At 34.4% G+C, this 27,469-nt stretch overlaps 1 protein-coding gene across 1 annotated transcript in view; it reads left to right on the top strand.

The window, feature by feature from the left end:
• Positions 1 to 23,601, top strand: part of LOC143222446 (nephrin-like) — a 59,272-nt gene extending 35,671 nt beyond the window's left edge. The window contains exons 4-8 of the mRNA XM_076448976.1: positions 7,796 to 8,095; positions 10,806 to 10,943; positions 12,198 to 12,337; positions 15,995 to 16,207; positions 22,391 to 23,601. Of these exons, the coding sequence (XP_076305091.1) occupies positions 7,796 to 8,095; positions 10,806 to 10,943; positions 12,198 to 12,337; positions 15,995 to 16,207; positions 22,391 to 22,432 (833 nt within the window). The 3' untranslated portion in view covers positions 22,433 to 23,601. The remainder of the gene's footprint in view (positions 1 to 7,795; positions 8,096 to 10,805; positions 10,944 to 12,197; positions 12,338 to 15,994; positions 16,208 to 22,390) is intronic.
• Positions 23,602 to 27,469: the final 3,868 nt, after the last annotated feature.

Raw genomic sequence — 27,469 nt, 5'->3', positions numbered from 1 at the left:
GGACTAGTCCGCATATTACACTGTACAGAGTAACACTACGGACTAGTCCACTAGACCACGTATTACACTGTAAAGAGTAACATTGCGGACTAGTCCACATATTACACTGTACAGAGTAACACTACGGACTAGTCCACATATTACACTGTACAGAGTGACCATGCGGACTAGTTCACATATTACACTTTACAGAGTAGCACTACAAACTAGTCCACATATTACACTGTTCAGGTAACACTACGCACTACGGACTAGTCCACATATTACACTCTACAGAGTAACACTACGGACTAGTCTACATATTACACTCTACAGAGTAACACTACGGACTAGTCCACATATTACACTGTACAGAGTAACACTACGGACTAGTCCACATATTACACTGTACAGAGTAACTCTACCGTCTAGTCCACATATAACACTCTACAGGTAACACTACGGACTGGTCCACATATTACACTGTTCAGAGTAACACTACGGACTAGGACTAGTCCACATATTACTCTGTACAGAGTATCACCACGGACTAGTCCACATATTACGCTCTACAGAGTAACATCACGCACCAATCTACATATTACACTCTACAGAGTAACACTACAAACTAGTCCACATATTACACTGTACAGAGTAACACTACGGACTAGTCCACGTTTACACTCTATAGAGTAACACTACGGACTAGTCCACATATTACACTCTACAGAGTAACACTACAAACTAGTCCACATATTACTGTACAAAGTAACACTACGCACTGTGGACTAGTCCACATATTACACTGTACAAAGTAACACTACAGACTGGTCCACATATTACACTGTACAGAGTACCACTACGGACTAGTCCACATATTACACTGTACAGAGTAACACTACAGACTAGTCCACATATTACACTGTACAAAGTAACACTACGCATTACGGACTAGTCCACATATTACACTGTACAAAGTAACACCACGGACTAGTCCACATATTACACTGTACAGAGTAGCACTACGGACTAGTTTACGTTTACACTCTATAGAGTAACACTACAGACTAGTCCACATATTACACTCTACAGAGTAACACTACAAACTAGTTCACATATTACTGTACAAAGTAACACTACGCACTACGGACTAGTCCACATATTACACTGTACAAAGTAACACTACAGACTAGTCCACATATTACACTGTACAGAGTAACACTACAGACTAGTCCACATATTACACTGTACAAAGTAACACTACAGACTAGTCCATATATTACACTGTACAGAGTAACACTACGGACTAGTTCACATATTACACTGTACAGAGTAACACCACGGACTAGTCCACGTTTACACTCTATAGAGTAACACTACGGTCTAGTCCACATATTACACTCTACAGAGTAACACTACAAACTAGTCCACATATTACACTGTACAGAGTAACACTACGGACTAGTCCACATATTACACTGTACAGAGTAACACTACAGACTAGTCCACATATTACACTGTACAAAGTAACTCTACGCACCACGGACTAGTCCACATATTACACTGTACAAAGTAACACTACGGACTATTCCTTATATTACACTGTACAGAGTAACACTACGGACTAGTCCACATATTACACTGTACAGAGTAACACTACCGACTGGTCCACATATTACACTGTACAGAGTAACACTACGGACTAATCCACGTATTACACTGTACAGAGTAACACCACGGACTAGTCCACATATTAAACTGTACAGAGTAACACTACGGACTAGTTTACATATTACACTGTACAGAGTAACACAACGCACTAGACCACATATTACACTGTACAGAGTAACACTACGGACTAGTCCACATATTACACTGTACAGAGTAACATTACGGACTAGTCCACATATTACACTGTACAGAGTAACACTACGGACTAGTCCACATATTACACTGTACAGAGTAACACTACGGACTAGTCCACATATTACACTGTACAGAGTAACTTTAAGTTTTTGCATGTACTAATTCTCAATGTAAGGAAATTATAAGGAGCTGTGTGAAGTCATCCATTGTATATAACGTACGTGGAAAACGTAAGAAGTAATTAGTGTAATTACTTGCAGTGTTAGTGGTACTTCCATTTAAACGCTTGATGTATGTCTTCATAGTACATGTTATTGAAGTTTTTTACTCAGCAGGACCAATGAGGAATTGTAAGAAACTCCTCAGAAAATGTTGAAAAGACAGCAGTAATCCTAGGGTAAAGTAATGGAATTCGTTAACTCGAATATAACCGTCTCGTTTATCTTTGTAATCAAGATAAAAAGTTTGTTTATTTTTCACTTATTTTTATATCATCAAACCAACAAATCAGGTGTCGGGTGTGACCATGAATTGCGTGCCCGGACTGTGAATCACAATGTTCATGGCTGGCATCCGATTGCCGTAAAAAAGTGTTACGTGCTTCGGTACTGTGGGTAATTTTTAGAAATGTCTCTTAAATTACAATATTCGGTCGTTCAAGAGAGTAGCCCGAGAGTTTGCGGAAAGCGCTGTTCACTCTCTTTCTTGTTTCTTATTAGTTTAATACTAGGGACAGTTTGTTTGTTTGTTTGAAGTTAAGCACAAAACTACACAATGACTCTGCCCATCACGGGTATCAAAACCCGATTTCCAGTTTTGTAAGTCCGCAGACATGCCGCTGTGCCACTGGGGGACTACTAGGGACGGACTTGCGCAGATAGTCATTACATAAATTTGTGGATAAATTCTAAAAACAGTAACAACAGAATCAATATTTTATTAGAACTTAAAATATTTCGATTTTAATCTGGATAAACGTTTCTTTATACTTTATATGGTGCAGGAAACCGTTGTCTTTGTTTCATATCTCCGATCTACAAAATTATGAAGCTGTCAAAATCAAGGAAAGAAAAACATTGGAAAGGTTAAACTATTTATCAGAAAGAGACAAGGAATTATTTTTTATCTCTCTGGCAAAAAGCAGTTCGGAATATCTTGTGTTTTAAGAAACTTACATATACGCATTTTTGGTTGTTATGGGATATTGAAAAAGACGAATGGGACATTGAATGTTGTTATAATGCCATGCTGACATGTAGGATGTTACATTGTGTGCTTCTTAAAACAGTAACTTTGCGCGAAATTCAAAATAAACAATTTTTAAAACAAGGTATTTTTGAGTGGGACAGTTATGACTACTAGACAGTAACATGAAGGCCCGACATGGCTAGGTGGTTTATCACTCGACTCGTTATCTGAGGGTCACATCAAACATGCTCGCCCTTTCAGCAGTGGGGGCGCTATAATGCGACGGTCAATCCTATTTTTCATTGGTAAAAGAGTAGCTCAACTGTTGGCTATGGATGTTGATGACTAGCTGTCTTTCCTCTGGTGTTACACTGCTAAATTAGGGACGGCTAGCGCAGATAGCACTAATATATCTTTGCGCGAAATTCAGAAAACAAACAATACAATAAAAGTTAATAGTGGCTTCTCCGTATAATTAGTTACCTTTGAGACACCCTGTGCAATGGCGTATTGCACTAATAACCTGCTATACATAGTGTCCTTACTTGAAACGCCCACCGCATACACATCTTTGAACCATTTTTGTTTTATTTCGTGTTGTTTTTTTTTCAGTCATTTCAGCTGACATATATTTTAGTAATAAGTATGCCTAGCTGGTAACAGTTATTATAAATAGAAATAGAGAGAGATCTACAGTATGTAGTAACTATTTATAAGTTCTAATTTAAGTACATCTATTATTATCTAATTCACCAATTTATATCATATTGCCTGTTGTAAGTGTTAGAAACATTATACAGTTAAGGAAACCACTCACTGTAACCCTCGTGAAGAAACACGTGACTCTTTTATGTGGTCTCAGCGAAAATAACAGTTTTTCTAACAGTGGGAGAACTCACCAGTTCCTTAATGTTGGTTATTAAACTCTCTAGAGTGGAGTCGTTGAGTCTTGGTAACAAAGTGAAGAGTTTATCGTTAGCACGAACGTACCACGAGGGTTTGAGGATTGTTAATGAGTTGTTGATGACGTAGAGCTTGTTTTTATTCAGTAATTAACATATTATATAGACTCTCGAACAACAAATTTGTTAAATATTTTAACGCAAAGAACTTAACATACCCAAACATATTCTCTTACGGTTATCCTCTGTCGACACAAGACGGTCGTTAGAAGTCAAGTAACACAGGAACCAGGATTTTCTCTGTAAACACCTGACACACAATGTTTTAAACTAGTGTATTTTTCAAATTATACGGTTTCGAAGTGCTTGTGACTTCCCTGATTGTAGTTTGTTTTCCGATGTATCACAATAAAAGTTTTTCGTGCTTACTCTCAATTAAGGTACTCTTCACTGATATACCTACATTTACTTGTCGATATATATATGTGTGTGTCTGTGAATTATAAGTATGTATATAGAACAAATACGAAGCCACAGACAAGTTGTTATTTTATGGATACGATTAACAAACATAGAATATTATAATACTCTGTTGTTTTATTTTTTATTATTAACTTCTACTGATTTCGTGGCTTCAAAGGCCACTCTTAAGGGTACAGTTTTATAAAGACTTTGTAATAAAAACATAGAAATACCGTATTTCAAACTAAACATAAATAATTTAAATTAAATCGATATATTTTACAAATATACGAACACGTGACACACTCCTCGTGGAAATTAAGTGTATTAAAAAATGTTCCAAACTAAATAAAAATTACTTAGTTTATTCAATGTACGTATAACGTGTACGTAATTTTATATAACTTGTTTAGTGTTCAAAGAAACGGGAGAGGAAGAAACACCAGGGGTTTGAAAGTACTTGTATTTTCCCCTATGTCTATGTTACCATTAATAGTTTTCACAGATTGTCAAGGTGACGTAAACTGACTTTGAACAGTTTCTATTGGTAAGGCTCTTATACATACGTAGCACGATTAGTGTAGAAAAAAGAAAAGTTAAGACAGAGTGTGAAACAGTTGAAGGTTTGACACTGATACAAAAGTATTCCGCTGGAGAATTCTTTGAAACACTTCTCTACTCAATTTCTCACGTCTCGTTTACATTTCCTTCGTGGTTTATATGGTAATGTACCTAAATAGATCCCGGGCCTTGAAATTAATCTATATATTGAGTTTGTTTATCCTATTCTGGAAATAACAGAAGTGAAAATCCCGATTTCAACAAGTCAGCATGTTTCGCAAATGTTTGTTTAAAGAAATAAAATAACATATTTAAATGCATAAGTAATCTAACGCCTTTTTCATTTTGGACATTTTTATCCGCTCATGAAAAATAGATCTAAATATGTGCATCAACGATAAGAGAAGTGAAAAATGTTCTCGTTATTTTCAAAGTGCAAAGCTACACTATGGGTTATGTATATGTATCCTGTCCAGACCCTGAAAACGAACTCCGGACAGTAGTATTGTAAATTTGTAAACTTAATGTTCACCCATTACGTCATCGTGAATATACCTCTTGTGTATATATACTTGTTTGGCGTTCGTTTTCTTTAATTTAGTTAAATGCACTCTCAATGGATGCGTCAAACGAAATAAGTCAGTGATTTATATTCGCACGGGGAGGTTGATTCGTATTTTAGTTCCTTGGGAAGGCTGTATTATGGCTCACTTCTCAACTGTTAGTTTCATGAAATGCAGGGAAATGCTTCTCGTATGTCTGAAAAAAAAATGTTTGTAGTTAAACACAAAGCTAACAGTGGGTTATCTGCGCTCTTACCGCCACTGGTATTGAAACCAGGTTTCTGGCGTTGTAAGTCCGTAGATATACCAACGTGCCACTTTGATCCTGAAGTGAAAGAATCTTCACTAAGAATATTTATAAAATCCAATCTGTCATTATCACTGAGTTACACTGGTTTCGGGGAATTTTATCCCTTAGCACTAGGCCCTGCATGGCCAGGTGGTCAAGGCACTCGACTCGTAAACTAAGGGTATCTGGTTCGAATCCCCGTCACACTAAACATACTCGCCCTTTCAGCTGTGGGATAGTTATATGGTGACGGCCAATCCCAATATTCGCGGCGGGTGGTGATGACTAGCTGCCTTTCCTCTAGTCTTACACTGCTAAATTAGGGACGGCTAGCGCAGATAGCCCTCGTTTAGCTTTGCGCAAAATTCAGAAGAAACAAATAAACCTTTAGCACTAACCCTGGAGAAGGGCAAATTGAAACATAATGAGTGGGCTTCATGTACTGATGAAATACACATGTGTGAGTTATCTCTTATTCATCACATTCTATATGTTGGTAAGTAAACGAGTAAATAAGAAATATCTGTTGATCCTGTACGTTACTGACATATGTAGACATATATAATTAAACAACTCTTCCAATGGCAGGTTTATAATACACAAGAGGATCTCCCCTGTCAGCACTATGTTTTCGGACTTACATCACAAGATACCCGTTGTGAGTAGAGCACAGATAGCTTTGTAGTTGATTACAAACAAAGAAAAAACAGAAAGATACAGAAGATACACAGTTTAATATGTGTGAAACTTGAAACTGGTCAACTTTGGGAAATTTGAAGGGTAATATCCTTTCTTTACTACGTTACAAAAATCAAACTTACGTGTGACTGATATCACACTTTTCAAATGTAAGACAAATATTATATACGTGTCCAGTGTATCTGATCATGCCATTAAAAAAATATTAAAGACGTATTTATGACGTGTGCAGATTTTGAGGTAGCGATGTAACTACTTCTTTTCCCTAAGCCTACTTTTAAGACAGCGCATACGCCTCAAGCACCTGTGCGAGCCACTGTTGAAATAGGAATTTTGTTAGTTGTTTTTAAGAGTAAGTTTTGTTTGCTTTTAAGCTCAGAATTACTCAATAGTTTCTGTATGAAGTGAACTCTAATAACAGTTCTATGGAATCTTATTGAATTCGTAATTTTAGATAATAAGATTATAGTCTTATCACTCGTGTTTGTATCCCTTCAGTGAATACAACTTTTAACACTTCTCGGATTTATTAGATTAGTCTTCTTTCTCTTTTTCTTATTTTAAAGAAAGCTTTATAAATGTTTTCCACTTGTGTACTGCTCTTATAAATCTTTGTTAAATGATGTCTCGTTTGTCTGAAGCGGTCGCCACCGGCTCTTAGAATGTAATTACGATATCCATCAGCGGCATCCTTTTGCTCATTACCTTATCTAGTTCTTTTGAAATCCTTTTTAATACCGCTTGACTTTCTTGTGTAAGAAGTTTGATGAAGTGGACTAAACAATGAATTTATCGGTGGTTAGTTTTATCTTATCTACTTCAATCCACTTTAACATCTTCACTGAAATGTAATTGTGGCTTGATCGAGTTTTGTCATAAGAAGGAAAAAAACAACAACACTTGCAATCTATCTTGAATGATATAGAGAATGGGAAACTTTGTCACTTTTAACACCAGTGCCTCGTATCTCGCTAACACGTCGAATTGATCACATGGATTATTTTCAATTCGATCATCTGTAAACGATCAAGCAGCCAGTAAAGACATGTGTTTCTCTTACTGAAGGATTCTTCATGGCGGCTTTGTGGTAAGTTAGCGGTAAAATATGTAAAATGTAACCTCTTCTTTTTAAGTTGATCGTTGGACTTGTTTTAAGTTGATCGTTTAACATATTCTTTTTGACTGTTTTTCTGCACGTTTTCTTTCTTCAACGCAAGATCATTTTATATAGTTTATCCAAACCTCGATACGTCCTTAACTAAAAACTATATTACACCTTCCACCAGGTCCTCCTGATCCTGTACAGGCTTGCAACGTCTCCAACTGTTCAAGCGGTTCCTTCGTCCTAGAATGCAGTTCAGGGGACGACGGTGGATTACCACAAAGCTTTCATTTGGAGGTGTACAGGTCGGAGTCTAACGTACTACTGGCCAACCTAACGAGGCTAAGTAATCCAGTTTTCCAAGTAACCAGTCTTCCAGCGGGAGAGTCTTTTTATCTAATAGTTTATGCTGCTAATGCCAAGGGCCAAAGCCAGGGGGTTAGGACCACAGTTAAGATTCCTTTATCAGCCAAACGACAATTAGGTAAGTCGAGTAACTTTCCCGTATGTGTGTAAGAAACTTGCACTGTTAGACTAGAAGGATAACACATTTATTCAAGCCTTTGTTCTATCCTTCAGCTCAGCTTATTTTGTTTTATTGTTCGTGATGTTCGTAGTTCCAAGCGCGCGAGAAAAGTACTTGATTAGAGCTACTGTACTCGCGTTTAATACACTGGAATAACACTGCTTCATGTACTAGGCTGAAAGGTACCGAGCGAAGTAGAAAACTGTATTTGTGAAGTATTTATTTACTTCACGTGCGACCTAACAAAAGTTTATCACTTTCGGGAGAAACATTTCATCTCGGTGAATATCAGACTTTTCGGTTATAGAATGTTTTTCAACATTTCGAAAAAGTTTTAGTTCCATTAACTGATAAGTCACTCAATCAATATATCTACAGGTTTTAATAAAGTACAAGTGTTGGCTTGTTGTATCTTTGAACATGTATTCCAACTGGGTTTTAGAATGCAGAGGAACGTTAATAATAATAAATATTATTACTTTTAAGGCCTTGCATGACCAGGGTCAATATAAAGTAACGCCAAATTCCACTATTCGTTGGTAAAATAGTAACCTAAGAGTTGGCGGTCGGTGGTAATGACTAGCTGCCTTTTCTCTAGTCTTACACTGCTAAATTAGGAATGGCCAGCGCAGATAGCTCTCGTGTAGCTTTGCGCGAATTTCAAACCATTACTTTTACAAGGTAGTGTTTCATTTTTTTTGTATTTATTTTGCTGTCATATGTTGATTTTTGATCATATATTTTTCTCATATAAATATATTTATATGTGCTGTTCTTTACCTTGTCCTGAATAGTTTATGAAGTAACTGGAGTGATTCAAACAAATTATTAATACCTTATTGAAAATTCTCTTTAGTCTTATCTTTCCTTCGAGAATAAACATTTTCCTTTTTAATTATCTCAGATTTTCGAGAAAAGAAATGAAACAGTTTCTGTTTATAAAGGCCCCAATGGCATAACAGCGGACTTACCACGTCAGAAACCAGGTTTCGATAGCTGTGTTTGGCGGATAAACAACTCTTTAAAAAATGGCGAAACAAAATCTGTTAAAAGGAACATTTTCGTTTTATTTGGTGTAGTAACGTTGACACAGCTATACGTATTGAGAGGAGACGTGTTTTTGATTTGTTTGGTGTAGTAACGTTACCACAGCTATACGTATTGAGAGGAGATATTTTTGTTTTGTTTGGTGTAGTAGTGTTAACACAGCTATACGTATTGAGAGGAGATGTTTTTGTTTTGTTTGGTGTAGTAACGTTAACACAGCTATACGTATTGAGAGGAGATATTTTGTTTTGTTTGGTGTAGTAACGTTAACACAGCTATACGTATTGAGTGGAGATGTTTTTGTTTTGTTTGGTGTAGTAACGTTAACACAGCTATACGTATTGAGAGGAGATGTTTTTGTTTTGTTTGGTGTAGTAACGTTAACACAGCTATACGTATTGAGAGGAGATATTTTTGTTTTGTTTGGTGTAGTAACGTTAACACAGCTATACGTATTGAGTGGAGATGTTTTTGTTTTGTTTGGTGTAGTAACGTTAACACAGCTATACGTATTGAGAGGAGATATTTTTTTTGTTTGGTGTAGTAACGTTAACACAGCTATACGTATTGAGAGGAGATATTTTTTTTGTTTGGTGTAGTAACGTTAACACAGCTATACGTATTGAGAGGAGATATTTTTGTTTTGTTTGGTGTAGTAACGTTAACACAGCTATATGTATTGAGAGGAGATATTTTTGTTTGGTTTGGTGTAGTAACGTTAACACAGCTATACGTATTGAGTGGAGATGTTTTTGTTTTGTTTGGTGTAGTAACGTTAACACAGCTATACGTATTGAGAGGAGATTTTTTTTTGGTGTAGTAACATTAACACAGCTATACGTATTGAGAGGAGATATTTTTGTTTGATTTGGTGTAGTAACGTTAACACAACTATGCGGACAAAGTATTAAGAGGACGTATTTTTTGTTTGTTATAGTAACGTTAACACAGCTATACGGACAAAGTATTGAGGTGATGTGTTTTTTGTTTCGTTAAGTTACTTAGATACGCTACATTTTGTTGTATGTTCTAGTAAAACGTGCAAATTGAAAAACTGCATTCTTGAAGGCCTTAGCTATTGTGCTCACTTATAGAGTTAGATGTGATATAACAGTAAATATCTAATTAATGGAATATGAATATATTACAAATACAAACGTTCTTTCTGGTACAAAATTGAAACCTAGAAGCTTATGTTATATTCCATGCCGTAAATAAACGTTACCATTTATATTCCTATGACTCGTAAGGCTGGCCTAAGGTGGGTTTTTCATCAAAGCTCGAAAGTTAATGCGGATATGTGCTGATGTAAGTGTTAATATAACATACCGTTATCTTAATTTTGAGAAATACAGTCTCAGCTTTATGATACATCTGAAGATAAACAAGGATAGCTCGGCCATCAGAGTAATGTTTTAGATGTCTGATAAGTAATATGAAAGCACATTTCTTTCAAGGTCAATTTAAGTAGTTAATATTTTAAAAACTGATGCTTGGATCACTCATATAAAAAAAAAACCGTTACTACCGCTGAATATAAGTGAGATTTACTTATTGTTAGTTGTTATGGTACCTTAACGATCTTCTAAGATAGTTTGTTTTCTACATTTTTTCTCTGAAGGAAAATTTTCATCATCCGGACTGAGACCACTTCTCGGCGTTCTGGTGGGAACGGTGGCTTCTTTGGTGTTGGTGGCGATAATTATTGTTATCATTATTCGTATGAGGGGAATGGAAGCTCAACCTAACGGAAAAGGAGGTTTAATCTTAGTAGTCCTTCATACAAACACCCACACGTTTCTAGTAATGAAAAACAGAAACCTTTGCAAGAGTTGTTTACGGTTTAACAAGAAAAACAAAAGGCTTTAAGAAGTATTTTACACATGTTCTTATCAGCTAAAGTTAATCAATCAACAAGGTTCATAGAAATCCTGTTATGTATAATAACAGAAGCATTTGTTGTAAATTAGAAGAAATTATATAATGTAATAATCTTAAAATAAAAGAGAAAATGTGTGGATTTGATAATTAAATGTTCCATAAATAACCGTATGAAGCAGTCGTTTCTTTATATTCTTTATCCTGTATTATGGAACGCATCGAAATATTTGCGAAGAGAAAAAAGCAGTTTCAAAGAGGTTTATAAGCTATTGTAGTTTCTAGTTAAGCCTGAAAACTCTTCACTTCAAATCAAAAACTACACTAAAAAAAATATAAGCGTCATACCAATGCTACAGTATTCTTAAACCCTACAATGGTTCTAATAAATAAACATGTTTTTTCTCGTTAGCAAATAGCGTTAAGAATGGTTAAAATAAAAAAGAAATGGTTTGGTTCATTTACAAATTACAATAGGTATTGTAGGTATATAAAGAAGGGCGTGGCATGGCCAGGTGGGTTAAGGCGCATGATTCGTAATCTGAAGATCGCGGGTTTGAATCCCCGTCGTACCAAACATGCTCGCATTTTCAGCCGTGGGGAGTTATAATGTGACGGTCAATCCCACTATTCGTTGGTAAAAGAGTAGCCCAATATTTGGCGGTGGGTGGTGATGACTAGCTGCACTCTCTCTAATCGTTCACTGCAAAATTAGGGACGGCTAGCGCAGATAGCCCTCGAGTAGCATTGCGCGAAATTAAAAAAAACAAACAATACTCCAGCTCGAAACGGTGTTTGTGTTTTTCTTGTAGCAAAGCCACATCGGGCTATCTGCTTAGCCCACCGAGGGGAATCGAACCCCTGATTTTAGTATTAAATGATTAAACATATAAAGAATACAGATTAATGAAACTTAACACATAAAGAATGTTAAATCGTGTTATTTTATTATAATGAAACTTATTTATGATTCAGATAATTGTGAATTTTTTAAAACTTGTCATGATCCACATTCGTGATTGGTTTGATATGGTGACTTTTTGTTCCTGTTACATAAGTTATTAAATAGTTTTAGGTTTATCATCTTTTGAATGTATTTAATCCAATGGTACTTATTGTCACACTTATTTATTAGATCATTCAAGTCGGATGTCTTTTCATCAATACGATAAACCATTAGAAGAAGAACCTAACTGCCACGAAATTTCAGAGTTTCAAAATCGTTTTAACACCAAAGACTTGGATACCAGATCCGGTGACTGCTTTGCTACCGAGGTACGTGTTTGTTTATTTGTTGTTTTTTTTTTAAATTTCGAACAAAGCTACTTGAGGGCTATCTGTGCTAGCCATACCCAATTTAGCAGTGTAAGCCTAGAGGGAAGGCAGCTAGTCATCACCACCCACCGCCAACTCTTAGGCTATTCTTTTCACCAACGAATAATGGGATTGACCGTCACATTATAACGCCCCCACTGCTGAAAGGGCGAGCATGTTTGGTGCAACCGGGATTCGAACCCGCGAACCTCAGATTACTAGTCGAACACCTTAACCCACATGGCCATGCCAGGCCCGGGGTAAGAGAATTATAACAGAAAAAAACTAGTAGGTATTGATGGAATTAGAGAACCTTTGTATCTTTCATTTCGATATAACGTTCTGTGTCCAATCGGTTTCAAATAAAATTCTGATATTATTCTATGTTATAAACACTGGAGTTATTGCATGAATTATGGTATAATTATGTTGTAATGTATACCCTTACATAGAATAAACTGTTTTATTGGCAACAAACATACCTAATAGTATTTTAACTATTATTTATTAACCTGTATCTTCTCACCTTGAGAAATAGAATCTTGTGAGAGAATTACACGAAATCACAAAAGGAAGCAATGAGGAAATACGTTATGCATAACTATGACTTTTGTTAGTGTTTATAGTTCATTTATTAGATGAGTGTTAGTGTTTATAGTTCATTTATTAGATGAGTGTTAGTGTTTATAGTTCATTTATTAGATGAGTGTTAGTGTTTATAGTTCATTTATTAGATGAGTGTTAGTGTTTATAGTTCATTTATTAGATGAGTGTTAGTGTTTTGAGTTCATTTATTAGATGAGTATTTGTGTTTTGAGTTCATTTATTACATGAGTATTTGTGTTTTGAGTTCATTTATTACATGAGTATTTGTGTTTTGAGTTCATTTATTACATGAGTATTTGTGTTTTGAGTTCATTTATTACATGAGTTTTAGTGTTTATAGTTCATTTATTAGATGAGTGTTAGTTTTTATAGTTCATTTATTAGATAAGTTTTAGTGTTTATAGTTCATTTATTAGATGAGTGTTAGTGTTTTGAGTTCATTTATTACATGAGTGTTAGTGTTTATAGTTCATTTATTAGATAAGTGTTAGTGTCTTGAGTTCATTTATTACATGAGTATTGAGGTTTTGAGTTCATTTATTACATGCGTTTTAGTGTTTATTGTTCATTTTTAGATGAGTTTTAGTGTTTATAGTTCATTTTTAGATGAGTTTTAGTGTTTATAGTTCATTTATTACATGAGTTTTAGTGTTTATAGTTCATTTTTAGATGAGTTTTAGTGTTTATAGTTCATTTATTACATGAGTTTTAGTGTTTATAGTTCATTTTTTAGATGAGTTTTAGTGTTTATAGTTCATTTATTACATGAGTTTTAGTGTTTATAGTTCATTTATTAGATGAGTGTTAGTATTTTGAGTTCATTTATTACATGAGTGTTTGTGTTTTGAGTTCATTTATTACATGAGTGTTAGTGTTTATAGTTCATTTATTAGATAAGTGTTAGTGTTTTGAGTTCATTTATTACATGAGTATTTGTGTTTTGAGTTCATTTATTACATGAGTTTTAGTGTTTATAGTTCATTTTTTAGATGAGTTTTAGTGTTTATAGTTTATTTTTAGATGAGTTTTAGTGTTTATAGTTCATTTATTAGATGAGTTTTAGTGTTTATAGTTCATTTATTAGATGAGTGTTAGAGTTTTGAGTTCATTTATTACATGAGTTTTAGTGTTTATAGTTCATTTATTAGATGAGTTTTAGAGTTTTGAGTTCATTTATTAGATGAGTGTTAGTGTTTAGAGTTCAGTTATTACATGAGTTTTAGTGTTTCTAGTTCATTTATTAGATGAGTGTTAGTGTTTATAGTTCATTTATTAGATGAGTGTTAGTGTTTTGAATTCATTTTTTAGATGAGTTTTAGTGTTTATAGTTCATTTATTAGATGAGTTTTGGTGTTTATAGTTCATTTTTTAGATGAGTTTTAGTGTTTATAGTTCATTTTTAGATGAGTTTTAGTGTTTATAGTTCATTTATTACATGAGTTTTAGTGTTTATAGTTCATTTATTAGATGAGTGTTAGTATTTTGAGTTCATTTATTACATGAGTGTTTGTGTTTTGAGTTCATTTATTACATGAGTGTTAGTGTTTATAGTTCATTTATTAGATAAGTGTTAGTGTTTTGAGTTCATTTATTACATGAGTTTTAGTGTTTATAGTTCATTTTTTAGATGAGTTTTAGTGTTTATAGTTCATTTATTAGATGAGTGTTAGTATTTTGAGTTCATTTATTACATGAGTGTTTGTGTTTTGAGTTCATTTATTACATGAGTGTTAGTGTTTATAGTTCATTTATTAGATAAGTGTTAGTGTTTTGAGTTCATTTATTACATGAGTATTTGTGTTTTGAGTTCATTTATTACATGAGTTTTAGTGTTTATAGTTCATTTTTTAGATGAGTTAGTGTTTATAGTTCATTTTTAGATGAGTTTTAGTGTTTATAGTTCATTTATTAGATGAGTGTTAGAGTTTTGAGTTCATTTATTACATGAGTTTTAGTGTTTATAGTTCATTTTTAGATGAGTTTTAGTGTTTATAGTTCATTTATTAGATGAGTTTTAGTGTTTATAGTTCATTTTTTAGATGAGTTTTAGTGTTTATAGTTCATTTTTAGATGAGTTTTAGTGTTTATAGTTCATTTATTACATGAGTTTTAGTGTTTATAGTTCATTTATTAGATGAGTGTTAGTATTTTGAGTTAATTTATTACATGAGTGTTTGTGTTTTGAGTTCATTTATTACATGAGTGTTAGTGTTTATAGCTCATTTATTAGATGAGTGTTAGTGTTTTGAGTTCATTCTTTAGATGAGTTTTAGTGTTTATAGTTCATTTATTAGATGAGTGTTAGTGTTTATAGTTCATTTATTAGATGAGTGTTAGTGTTTTGAATTCATTAATTACACGAGTTTTAGTGCTTTTGTTTATTTAGTATCTTCGTGTTAGTGTTTTAATTCATTCAGCTGAAGAGTGTTAGTGTTTACACTTCATTTATTATGTTAGTGTTATTGTTTATTTTATTAATTAAATGAGTGTCTGAGTTTTAGTTCATTTGTTAGGTGAGTGTTAGTTTTTTATACTTCAATCATTAGATGAGTGTTAGTGTTTTTATTCCATTCATTAGATGAGCGTTAGTGTTTGTACTTCTTTTACTAGATGAGTGTTAATGTTTATGCTTTATTTGTTAGGTGAGTGTTAGTGTTTTATATTTGAGTGAAAAATATTATAATTATATATCTGTTTATTGTTATTAAATAAAATTAATTAGGGTAAGTTAGTCACTTCCATTGTTTCTCATTTTTATAGAAGAGATTGTTTTAAGAAAAAAATAAAAGAGTTTATTCGCAAACGTTTATCAATATTTACTAGTTATATAGGGTAATCACAAATAAAGCTTTGGAGTTCTTCGTAAGTTTAGCCTTTTAAAAAATATATTTTTTCTATTGTTCATCCAGGTAACTTAAGATGTACAAATTCTAATTTTGCTGGGAGATCGAAAGGATATCACGATTTTTGTAATAGTAAATCTGATGGTAACTTGTCTTCGATATTTTACAGGATAGTCACAACTTCCAATATACTGATCCTTATTATCCACGATTAATGACTCCACCTATGGCTGTTCGTTTGCGAGTTTCTGCTGAGAGTCAACCTTCAGACGAAAAAACCCTGATAAAAGATGGAGACATGACATGGACAGTGAAAAGCGAAAGTTTTCGAATAAATATTGACGACATCGAACCATATATTTCCACTATTAATTATTCCCAGGTAGTTAAATATTAAATACATTGAACCGTATATTCCTACTATTAATTATTCCCAGGAAGTTAAATATTAAATACATTGAACAGTATATTCCTACTATTAATTATTCCCAGGAAGTTAAATATTAAATACATTGAACCGTATATTTCCACTATTAATTATTCCCAGGTAGTTAAATATTAAATACATTACTGTATATTCCTACTATTAATTATTCCCAGGCAGTAAAATATTAAATACACTGAACCGTATATTTCCAATAATAATTATTCCCAGCTAGTTGAATATTAAATACATTGAACCGTATATTCCTACTATCAATTATTCCCAGGTAGTTAAATATTAAATACATTGAACCGTATATTCTTACTATTAATTATTCCCAGGTAGTTAAATATTAAATATATTGAACCGTATATTCCTACTATTAATTATTCCCAGGTAGTTAAATATGAAATACATTGATCCGTATATTCCTACTATTAATTATTCCCAGGTAGTTAAATATTAAATACATTGAACCGTATATTCCAACTATTAATTATTCCCAGGTATTTGAATATTAAATGCATTGTACTGTATATTCCTACTATTAATTATTCCCAGGTATTTGAATATTAAATGCATTGAACTGTATATTCCTACTATTAATTATTCCCAGGTAGTTAAATATTAAATACATTGATCCGTTTATTTCTACTATTAATTATTTCCAGGTAGTTAAATATTAAATACATTGAACCGTATATTCCAACTATTAATTATTCCCAGGTAGTTAAATATGAAATGCATTGAACCGTATGTTCCTACTATTATTCCCAGGTAGTTAAATATTAAGTACATTGAACCGTATATTCTTACTATTAATTATTCCCAGGTGGTTAAATATTAAATACATTGATCCGTATATTCCTACTATCAATTATTCCCAGGTAGTTAAATATTAAATACATTGAACCGTATATTCCTGCTATTAATTATTTCCAGGTGATTAAATATTAAATACATTGATCCGTTTTTTCCTACTATTAATTATTTCCAGGTAGTTAAATATTAAATACATTGATCCGTATATTCCTACTATTAGCATTTTATATGTAAACTTAATGTTTGAACAAATCGTTAAATCATTCTTTCGTACTTTATAATAATGTGTAAAAATTAGCTGTATCATAATGTTTTTCACACGTTGTTTCTCTAAGCGATTTCATGGGACCTGGTCCTGGTCAAGTAGTTAACGTGCCAAAGTTTGTAGCTTTGATTTCATGGTTCGCATATAGTTTCTTCCAAAACAGATCTCTCTCCATACTTTGGAACGATGGATGCGTTATAAAAGTAACGGTCAAATTTCATCAGTCTACCTAACACGTGTCTCCCAAGAGTTGGCGGTGGATGGTGTTAACTAGTTGTCTGCCGTATGCCTAATCTGTTCAGTAGTTAGGGATTGCTAAATTAGATAGCCTTCACATACAGTCCAAAAATTAACATTAATTCATAAAAACTGATAAAAACGTGCATAACTCAAAGACAAAATTCATTTGAACCAAATACGAGTTTTCACTTCCTCATGATTTTCACAAGGGATAATAAAACCTAAAATAAATGTAAAGTAAATGGAAACTAAAAAAACAAGTTATTTTTAAAAGAAACAAGTCAAATGAGTTTTTTCTCCCTGTGGATGGGGCCCGGCATGGCCAAGTGTGTTAAGGCGTTCGACTCGTAATCTTAGGTTCGCACCCGGTCGCGCCAAACATGCTCGCCCTTTCAGCCGTGGGGGCGTTATAAAGTGACGGTCAATCCCACTATTCGTTGGTAAAATAGTAGCCCAAGAGTTGGCGGTGGGTGGTGATGACTAGTTGCCTTCCCTCTCGTCTTACACTGCTAAATTAGGGACGGCTAGCGCAGATAGCTCTCGAGTAGCTTTGCGCGAAATTAAAAAACAAACAAACAAACCCTGTGGATGGAAAAATAAGGTTTTATCTTATTTAACAAACTTGTTAGTTTTGCCATGGTGTTACATTTTTGAAGTAACATTTTGCGATATCTCTGATTGCTACAGCCCTCTTCACTACAGTTTTGAAATTGAGTAAAGAAAGCTTGTTAACCCTTTAGTATCACTAGATTCTATAATAACAACTGAAGATTCCTATTCTTTCTTTTACTTATTTTGTTTAGAGGGCAGGAAGTTGGCGTTGCGGTGAGGGATAGACGAAGCGGACATGTTTTGGAAATGGTCTGGGAAGTTTACTGATATATTAGGTTGTCCAGAAATAAATGTCGTTTTCGAACTGCGAAGATAGGAAAAGTATAAACCAGTGTAAAGTATAAACATGCTTTAATCAAAGTAAGCACCATTTGTTTCAGCACGCTTTTGGAAACGTGTAACGATGCTGTTTATGCCTCTGCTGTAGAAATCAAAGCTTCTATAGCCAGTGAACTCCCTGAAAGATTCTTCTGCAGCTGCCTGGTTCTGAAAGCGTTTATTGTTCAAAAAGTTGCCAAACTGCTTGAAAAAATAAAAATTTGTAGGGGAAAGGTCTGGGGAATAAGGTGGATGAGACAGAACCTTGATTCCTAGTTCGTTCAATATTTGGAGTGTCATCCTTGACAGGTCTCATAACGCTGATTTTGTTGATCTTCAGTCAGCTCATTCAGAACCCACTTATCCAACTTTGTCTTCTTTCCAATCGCACTTAGGTGGTTGGTAATGCTTGATTTGTTTGTGCCTAGTTTTTCTGCAAGCTCACGTACTGTTATGCGAGTGTCTGTCTCAATTGTTTCCCTTAATGTGTTTTCATCTAAGGATGGCTTTCTTCCACAACCTTCATAGTCTTCAAGACTTTCATCTTGATGTTGAAACCTTTGTAATAGATCCATGGCTGAATGCTTGGTTGATGTTTCGCGTAATTTCGGTAGATTTTCGTCCAAGTTTGAAGTCGTGGAGGAAAATCAGACGAAAGTCCTGTTTGTCCAGGCTGCCTTGGGGTTGAGAAACTTATTGTGAGTAGAGTTGAAACAGCAGACAATTAAGACACCTTGTAAGCGACAAACGTTGGATTAAACCAAGTAACCATCGATATGTTACTCAATATTCAGCTTCTAAATGTCATCGTGAGAATTCCGTCATTTATTTCTAGACAACCTAATAAAAGTGAAAATGATTCGACTGGTCTAGATATTTATAAATTCTAATAAGTTATAAAAAAGAATCATTATTTGAAACCTGTTTACCTGTTATTACTGGAAAAATAAATTATGGTAACAAGGCGAACACATTAACTATTTTCTCTTGTATTTTGTGACAAGAATATAAACTGGAGGATTTTTTTGTTTTTTGTTTTTGAATTTCGCGCAAAGCTACACGAGGGTTATCTGCGCTGGCCGTTTCTAATTTAGCAGTGTAAGACTAGAGGAAAGGGAGCTAGTCATCACCACCTACCGCCAACTATTGGACTATAAATTTACCCACATATAGTTGGATTGACTGTGATATTATAACGCCCCACGGCTGAAAGGGTGAGCATGTTTGGTGTGACGGGAATTCGAAACCCCGACCCTCAGATTACCATAACCCAAGAGTGGGCGGCGGGTTCTGTTGATTAGCTGTCTTGTCTCTGCACTATCAATACCAAATTTAAATATTGTTATGCACAGACAATCTTGTGTAGTTTGTGGTGAACATACAACAACAAAGAATCTTATAGCCACATTGACGAAAAGACGGGTTTACACATGTCTGTGAGCCACTGGTAGCAATTAACTTGAAACGGTTTTACTTACCACATGACGTCTGCCTCTATTTTTCTGTATATGTTCAAATATGTGTGGGTGTATTTTCTAAGGTGGAAATTGTAGTATTTTAAAACATTATGTTTGTAAAATGTTGTTTTTATGGGGAAATCTTTCAATATAAAAATTAAAAATCAAGGGCTTGTAGAGAATTGGCACCATTCATATGGTGTTCCCTGTCACACCAAACATGCTCGCCCTTTCAGCCGTGGGAGCGTTATAATGTTACGATCAATCCCACTTTTCGTTGGTAAAAGAGTAGCCCAAGAGTTGGCGGTGGGTGGTGATGACTAGCTGCCTCTAATCTTACAGTGCAAAATTAGGGGAGTTGGCGGTGGGTGGTAATGATTAGCTCCTCTAATCTTACACTGCTAAATTAGGGACGGCTAGCGCAGGTGGCCCTCGTGTAGCTTTGCGCGAAATTAAAAACAACAACAACAAACAAATAAATAGTATGATTATGCTTGTATTTTGTTCAACCTTTAGTTCATTTTACAATACGGGTGAAATAGTGGGTGAATCTATTTCCAAATCAAGATTTTATTATTGGAGAAAAAGCGAGCTGATACTGCTAAGAAGAGCTCTTACTGTGTTATGTGTGTCAAGGTGCAGTGTATATTGTGATATAGGATATGTCTTGAAGAAAACCGGCTGTGGACTAAGAAAGGACTCCGAATGAAGAAATTTCCCATCCACGTTCGAATACAGTCATGGAACATGATACTCCGCTATTCTGTGAAGAAGGAGGAAGCAACACAGGGTGGTGTGGAATGATGTTGACGTATCACTAGAAATAATTTAACCTTTCGAGTATGTAACACATCTCGTGTTAATTGGGTTTTGTTTCTTTTGTAACCAACATATCTTGCGTGTTTCACAGATGTGTTATGTCATTCGTCCTTCTAACGTAACACGATTTTAGCAAGACTAGAGGGAATGCAGCTAGCCAACAAAACCCACCTTCAACGTTTGGGCTCCTCTTTGCCAAACTATAGCAGAACTGACTGTCATATTATAATACATTTACAACTGAAAGGGCAAATATGTTCGAACACGGAATTCAAACTCGCGACTCTGAGGTGCCAAGTTGAGTGTTGTAAGATTCAAAATCGCGATTCTGAGATACCAAGTTGAGTGTTGTAAGATTCAAACTCGCGATTCTGAGATACCAAGTGGAGTGTTCTAAGATTCAAACTCGCGACTCTGAGATACCAGGTGGAGTGTTCTAATATTCAAACTCGCGACTCTGAGATACCAAGTTGAGTGTTTTAAGATTCAAACTCGCGACTCTGAGGTACAAAGTTGAGTGTTTTAAGATTCAAAGTCGCGACTCTGAGATACCAAGTTGAGTGCTCTATTCACCAGGCCATGCAAGGCCGTTCGAGAAAACAACCAACATATCCAAGCTCTTGTCAACAAAACAAGCGAAGTGTTTAGTGTAAATTAAGTCTGATTCATACTGGTAACATTACCCTGATGCAAACATTCAAATAACAAGCTATATTTACTTCATTAATGCTTTTTTGATTGTTTGTTTTTGAAATTTCGCGCAAAGCTATTGGAGGGCTATCGCGCTAGCCGTCCATAATTTAGCAGTGTAAGACTAGATGGAAGGCAGCTAGTCATCATCACCTATCGCCAACTCTTGGGCTACTCTTTTACCAACGAATAATGGAATTGATAGTCACACTATAACGCCCCCACGGCTGAAAGAGCGAGCATGTTTGGTGGGACGGGGATTCGAACCCGCGACCCTCATATTACGAGTCGAACGCCTTAACCCATCTGGCCGTGTCGGGGTCCTAATGCTTCTTTCGCAATACAAGTTTTGTTTTTTCTCTTTTAGTTGGAGCTTGATTATTGGGGGTAACATTATTGTATTCAAATAACATTTCTTTAATTCTGTAGCTAATAATTTACTCACAACAAAAATTTCACTTTTTATTTTCATAACTGTCCGTCCTCCAGTGGCTCAGCGGTATGTCTGCGGACTTACAACGCTAAAAACCGGGTTTCGATACCCGTGATGGGCAGAGCACAGATAGCCCATTGTGTAGCTTTTTGCTTAATTTACAACAACAACAACATAACCTTCCTAGTGAGACAGAGGTCAATTTACGGACTTACAAGGCTAAATTAAGGAGTTCCAGTCTCACGGTTTGAATTTTTACTCAAACCCAAAAAATGAAACAGTTTCATAAAAGGTAGAGAAACTTTAATACCAGCATGCAAATGACACATTTAGAGTAATTAAAGTATAATGGGAAACCTAAACATATCTAAGGACATTTTGTTTATTAATATTTTTTACTGAAATATGTAACACACTTATAGTTTCTAGACTTGTACACATGAACTTGTTTTTTGTCTTAGTTTTTGTTATTTTATGTTCGATAGGTTAACCACCAGGACGGGTACAAAACGTCTACACCAGTTTGATGAAAGAATCGATTGGCCAGTTTATCTAATTCTATTGTCTCTGAAGATGAGACGAAAGCGACGACAATTGCGATACTACTGACAAATCTCTGCCATTCCTCCAATAACCTTGACGATTCTGAGCAGCATGCCAGAGCGCCACGTCATATTCCGGAGTCCCAGATGCCCATACGGACATTTTTATTGCTAAAACAATTCCAGGGATACCAAAACATCCCTGCTTTCCGTTGGTACAGAGGAAAAATGATGTCATGAGATCCTATCAAATAATTCATTCTCAAACATGAAAACTTGCCAGTATATTTGTGAAACTTCAGTGGCGGAAAATCTGGGATAACGAACACTATGGACAAATAAGATAATCCTCTAATATTATCATATTTCTAAAGCGATTTATGTTGCAGTAAATATTAATATTGGTTTCCGATCAGAGTAATTGCCAACTTAGAGCGAAACTAAAATTCAAGCTGGTTATGAACACACCTAATTAAATATGCTTTTTTTTTTGCGTTATTATTCAAACAAATTTGAATACATTGTTTCTTCAGTAGAGAATCCTCGCTGTTAACAATATTTTCAGCTGCTATCCCAATGAACTTAGGAGACTTAAGATAGTCTTGGATACTTTTTTAAGCTAACAATACGAAACAGTCTCTGTAATAAAAGTAAAACAATAAAGATAAGACTGCAAAGTTAATAAAATTAGATATATTAAACAACTGGTATTTACTGTACATTATTAATAAGAAATTAAATTAGTTGGAGGTAAATAAAAAGAGTTATTTCTATGGATATTACATCTATTTACTTCTACACGGAACTTTGAACTTTTATCTTTTATTGTTAATCCCATAATCATTGAGTGGATTTAAAGAAAAATCTGAAAAAAAATCCACCCATGATTTAATACATGGTGAATCTTTTTCAGAGACAAATCAATCTATCATACAACCATTTAGTGGTTACCTGTAAGTGAATGACATAAGAAGTCTGTTTTTATATGCATTAAACAAACTCAAATATTCGTGTTTGTGTTAATGTAACTTTGATATATATTATATATATCGTAAAATTTCGTGTTTTAAAGTAATATAAAAGCGATTTTACATTTCTTTTGAGAACAAAACTGAGTTTGGTAAACTGACATTAACCATTCTGTTCTCTAAAGTTAATCGATAAATTCGCAATTGTAAGCAATAATAACAATAAATTTCTAATGAATGTGCAATACCAATATTTTTGACTCTTAGCTTTATTTTCTTAGAATCACTTGTTACTGCTCTCTCCAAAAGAGGCTAATGACTCTTTAGCCAGGGACAGTAACGAAATATACTGCAAAAATCTTCCATCAGTTGCACACTTGGTAAGAAATAAGAAACATGAGAATACCATCGCATTGTTCTCATACTTTAACACTCACTCGACGTAAGTATTGAGAAACTATTGGAATAAAGACAATTTAATCAATAAACTCTGCGACCCGTTTTCAGTTTAAAGGAAGAAAATCCACTTGATTTTGAAGACTTACAACGTAGATAAATTAATAAACAGAAGTATTCATGGACTGCTGTTTACGTCAAAATACTTTTGTATTCTTCGCATGCTTTCGACTCTCTTATCAGAGGAACCATTGAGCAATAAATATTAAGCATTGTACATTGTAATCCGATATTTTAATGTAGATAACAGTCTGAGTATAGTTCTAGATACAACTCCACCTGATGTTGAAACCTGCTTACATTTCTCGTGGTCGTGATAGCGATACATTCGAACGTTCTAAGAAAATGAAAGTGGAATTTCCTACAGCTTTAAACTATCGCTAAGCTTATGTTGTCGACATCTATATTTTAGTAGACAGAAATAAATTATTAATTAGAGAGGCTAGAAATAAAGTTTTTATCGTGTCTTTGAAAAACTCGTATACTTTTCTTTGTGTGGTTAAAATACGAGATGAAATTGTCAAACGTTTGTAACAAGACAACTAGTTGAATTATTCATAATTGTTAATCTTCCACAAGGCATCAGTTACAAGTGTATTCCTGACGAGTCTCCGATTTATTACGTTACGTATTACAATTTCAAACAGTCGGAAGTTTGAATTTGAACTTAGAAGTTAATGGAACGTCGATGTATGTTAAATTTATTATTTTTAACAACACAATTGATACACACGGCTTTCTTTCTTAACAGGCCCGGCACGGCCAGGTGGTTAAGGCCCTCGACTCGTAATTTGAGGACCGCGGGTTCGAATCCCGGTCCCACCAAATATGCTCGCACTTTCAGCTGTGGGGCGTTATAATGTGACGGTCAATCCCACTATTCGTTGGTAAAAGAGTAGCCCAAGAGTTGGCGCTGGGTGGTTCCTCTAGTCTTACACTACAAAATTAGGGACGGTTATCGCAGATAGCCCTCGAGTAGCTTTGCGCGAAATTAAAAAAAAACAAAACAAACAATCTTTCTTAACACATATATTTTAATATACAAACAATAATATAATTTATAATAATGTTTATTATAAATAATGTTTTATATAGAAAAGTTTCACAAACTTAAAAACAATAATGAGTCTTCTATCTGGTCTGGAGCTGAATATTTTATCCACGGTTCACGATGTGCGAATTGCCTTTGAATTGACATCAGTACATTTTATTCAACGGCTAGATAACTAGCTCTCTATTTTTAACTGGTCTCACGCCGTTTATAAGCTGACTTTTCTCCGATGAAGATATTTAATGTCCTCATATAAATACTAACATCCAATTGAATTCTCTGAAGTTAAACGGTTTGTAAAGTTCGAAATCTACGAACGTTCCGCGTCAAGTATCTGTAGTTTACTGATTAATAAGCATTGATCACAGTTATAGCTTCCGAGATTTATAGTATACTAACTGTAGTAAACCAGCAATATAATACTGCCTCCAGACATAACAGTAAATCTGTTACATCTCTCTACATAGAGAATTACAAATTGGCATTGACAATTTTTAACTAAGATGTTTCGTATTTATACATTGCAAACAATACATTAAATATAATCAACTTAAATACATACAACTTCAATGGTCTTGACAGTATATAACAATTAATACAAATAACCTTATGATCATAAATTTATATAACACGTAAAAGTGTATCAGCATAGATGCTATTAACCCCTTTGGCATGGATTATCTTCAAGTCATACTCTTGTAATGTTAAACTCCAATTTATCAGTCTTATGTCTTGCCCTTCGTTTGGTTCCAAAACATCAACGAGTTATGAACAGCGTAACTGACGCAGATAGATACGTGTTGAAATGGTCTTAAAATAACATTAAAACCAGTGTTTCTTTTCCCACATTACAATGATTATTTTGATAAAAACCTTTTTAGAAAAATAACAAACAGGGTGCTCAATATTTCTGTCGTCTGATTGTAATAGAATAACATCAGCACCAAAGTCATTGACATGAACATCTAATACAAAAGGCTTATCAGAATCAAATGTCATCAGTACCTGGTAAGTACACAATAAAGATCTGGTCTTTTCAAAAGCAATTTGTTCAGACAATTGAACTTTTGATTTTTTTTCAATGAGTTTGTTAATGGTACAGTGATGTTAGCAAATGGTTTACAAAACTTCACGAAACAACCAGCAATTTCCAAATATTTTATCAAACTTTTCTAGTTTGTAGGTGTCGGATAATTTACAATGCAATAAATTTTGGTTTGAATTGGAGAAACTCAGCCGTGGCCTACTACGAGATGCGCGTAAACAACTTTGAGTTTTATAAAAGTCACTTTTTGTCAAATTTATGTGTAAATTATAATATTATTAAAACAAATTCCAACATCTGAAACATTATTGAGACAATGAATCATTATTCGCTGAAATGACTCTTGAGAATATTTCATCCCAAAAGTTATTACATTCTACTGGCATAATCCATCAAGAAGCAGAGATTTCTTTTGCCCTGTCAGTTAGAAAACATATATTGGTGTCCTTTCAGCAGGTCACATTTTGTGATGTATCTGGCTTTTCCAATTTCACCAATGCAGCTCTCCATTCTTGGAATGGGTGAGGAATTTGTCTTTGTCAAAGCATTCACTCTGCAAAATTCTGTACAGAATCTAACTGAACCATCAGATTTAGGAACCAGTACACAAGGTGAAGACCAGTCATTTTTACTGGTATCATTCTTCAGTGTATAAAATATTTCTTTACGCACTCTTTTAGTCTTGACTGGATTCACATGATAGGGATGTTGTTTCACAGGACTGGATTCACATGATAGGGATGTTGTTTCACAGGATTGGACTTACGTTATAGGGATGTTGTTTCACAGGATTGGATTCACATGATAGAAATGTTGTTTTACAGGATTGGACTCACGTTATAGGGATGTTGTTTCACAGGATTGGATTCACATAATAAGGATGTTATTTCACATGATTGGATTCACGTTATAAAGATGTTATTTCACAGGATTGGATTCACATAATAAGGATGTTATTTCACAGGATTGGATTCACATGATAGGGATGTTGTTTCACAGGATTGGACTCACGTTATAGGGATGTTGTTTCACAGGATTGGATTCACATAATAAGGATGTTATTTCACATGATTGGATTCACGCTATAGGGATGTTGTTTCACAGGATTGGATTCACATGATAGGGATGTTGTTTCACAGGATTGGATTCACGTTATAGGGATGTTGTTTCACAGGATTGGATTCACATAATAAGGATGTTATTTCACAGGATTGGATTCACATAATAAGGATGTTATTTCACATGATTGGATTCACATGATAGGGATGTTATTTTACATGATTGGATTCACATGATAGGGATGTTGTTTCACAGGATTGGACTTACGTTATAGGGATGTTGTTTCACAGGATTGGATTCACGTTATAGGGATGTTGTTTCACAGGATTGGATTCACATGATAGGGATGTTGTTTCACAGGATTGGAATCACGTTATAGGGATGTTGTTTCACAGGATTGGATTCACGTTATAGGGATGTTGTTTCACAGGATTGGATTCACA

This window comes from Tachypleus tridentatus, chromosome 8 (genome assembly GCF_004210375.1).
Source record: "Tachypleus tridentatus isolate NWPU-2018 chromosome 8, ASM421037v1, whole genome shotgun sequence".
NCBI lineage: Eukaryota > Metazoa > Arthropoda > Merostomata > Xiphosura > Limulidae > Tachypleus > Tachypleus tridentatus.
Note: the sequence above shows the minus strand (reverse complement) of the source record. Positions and strands in the feature narration are given on the sequence as shown.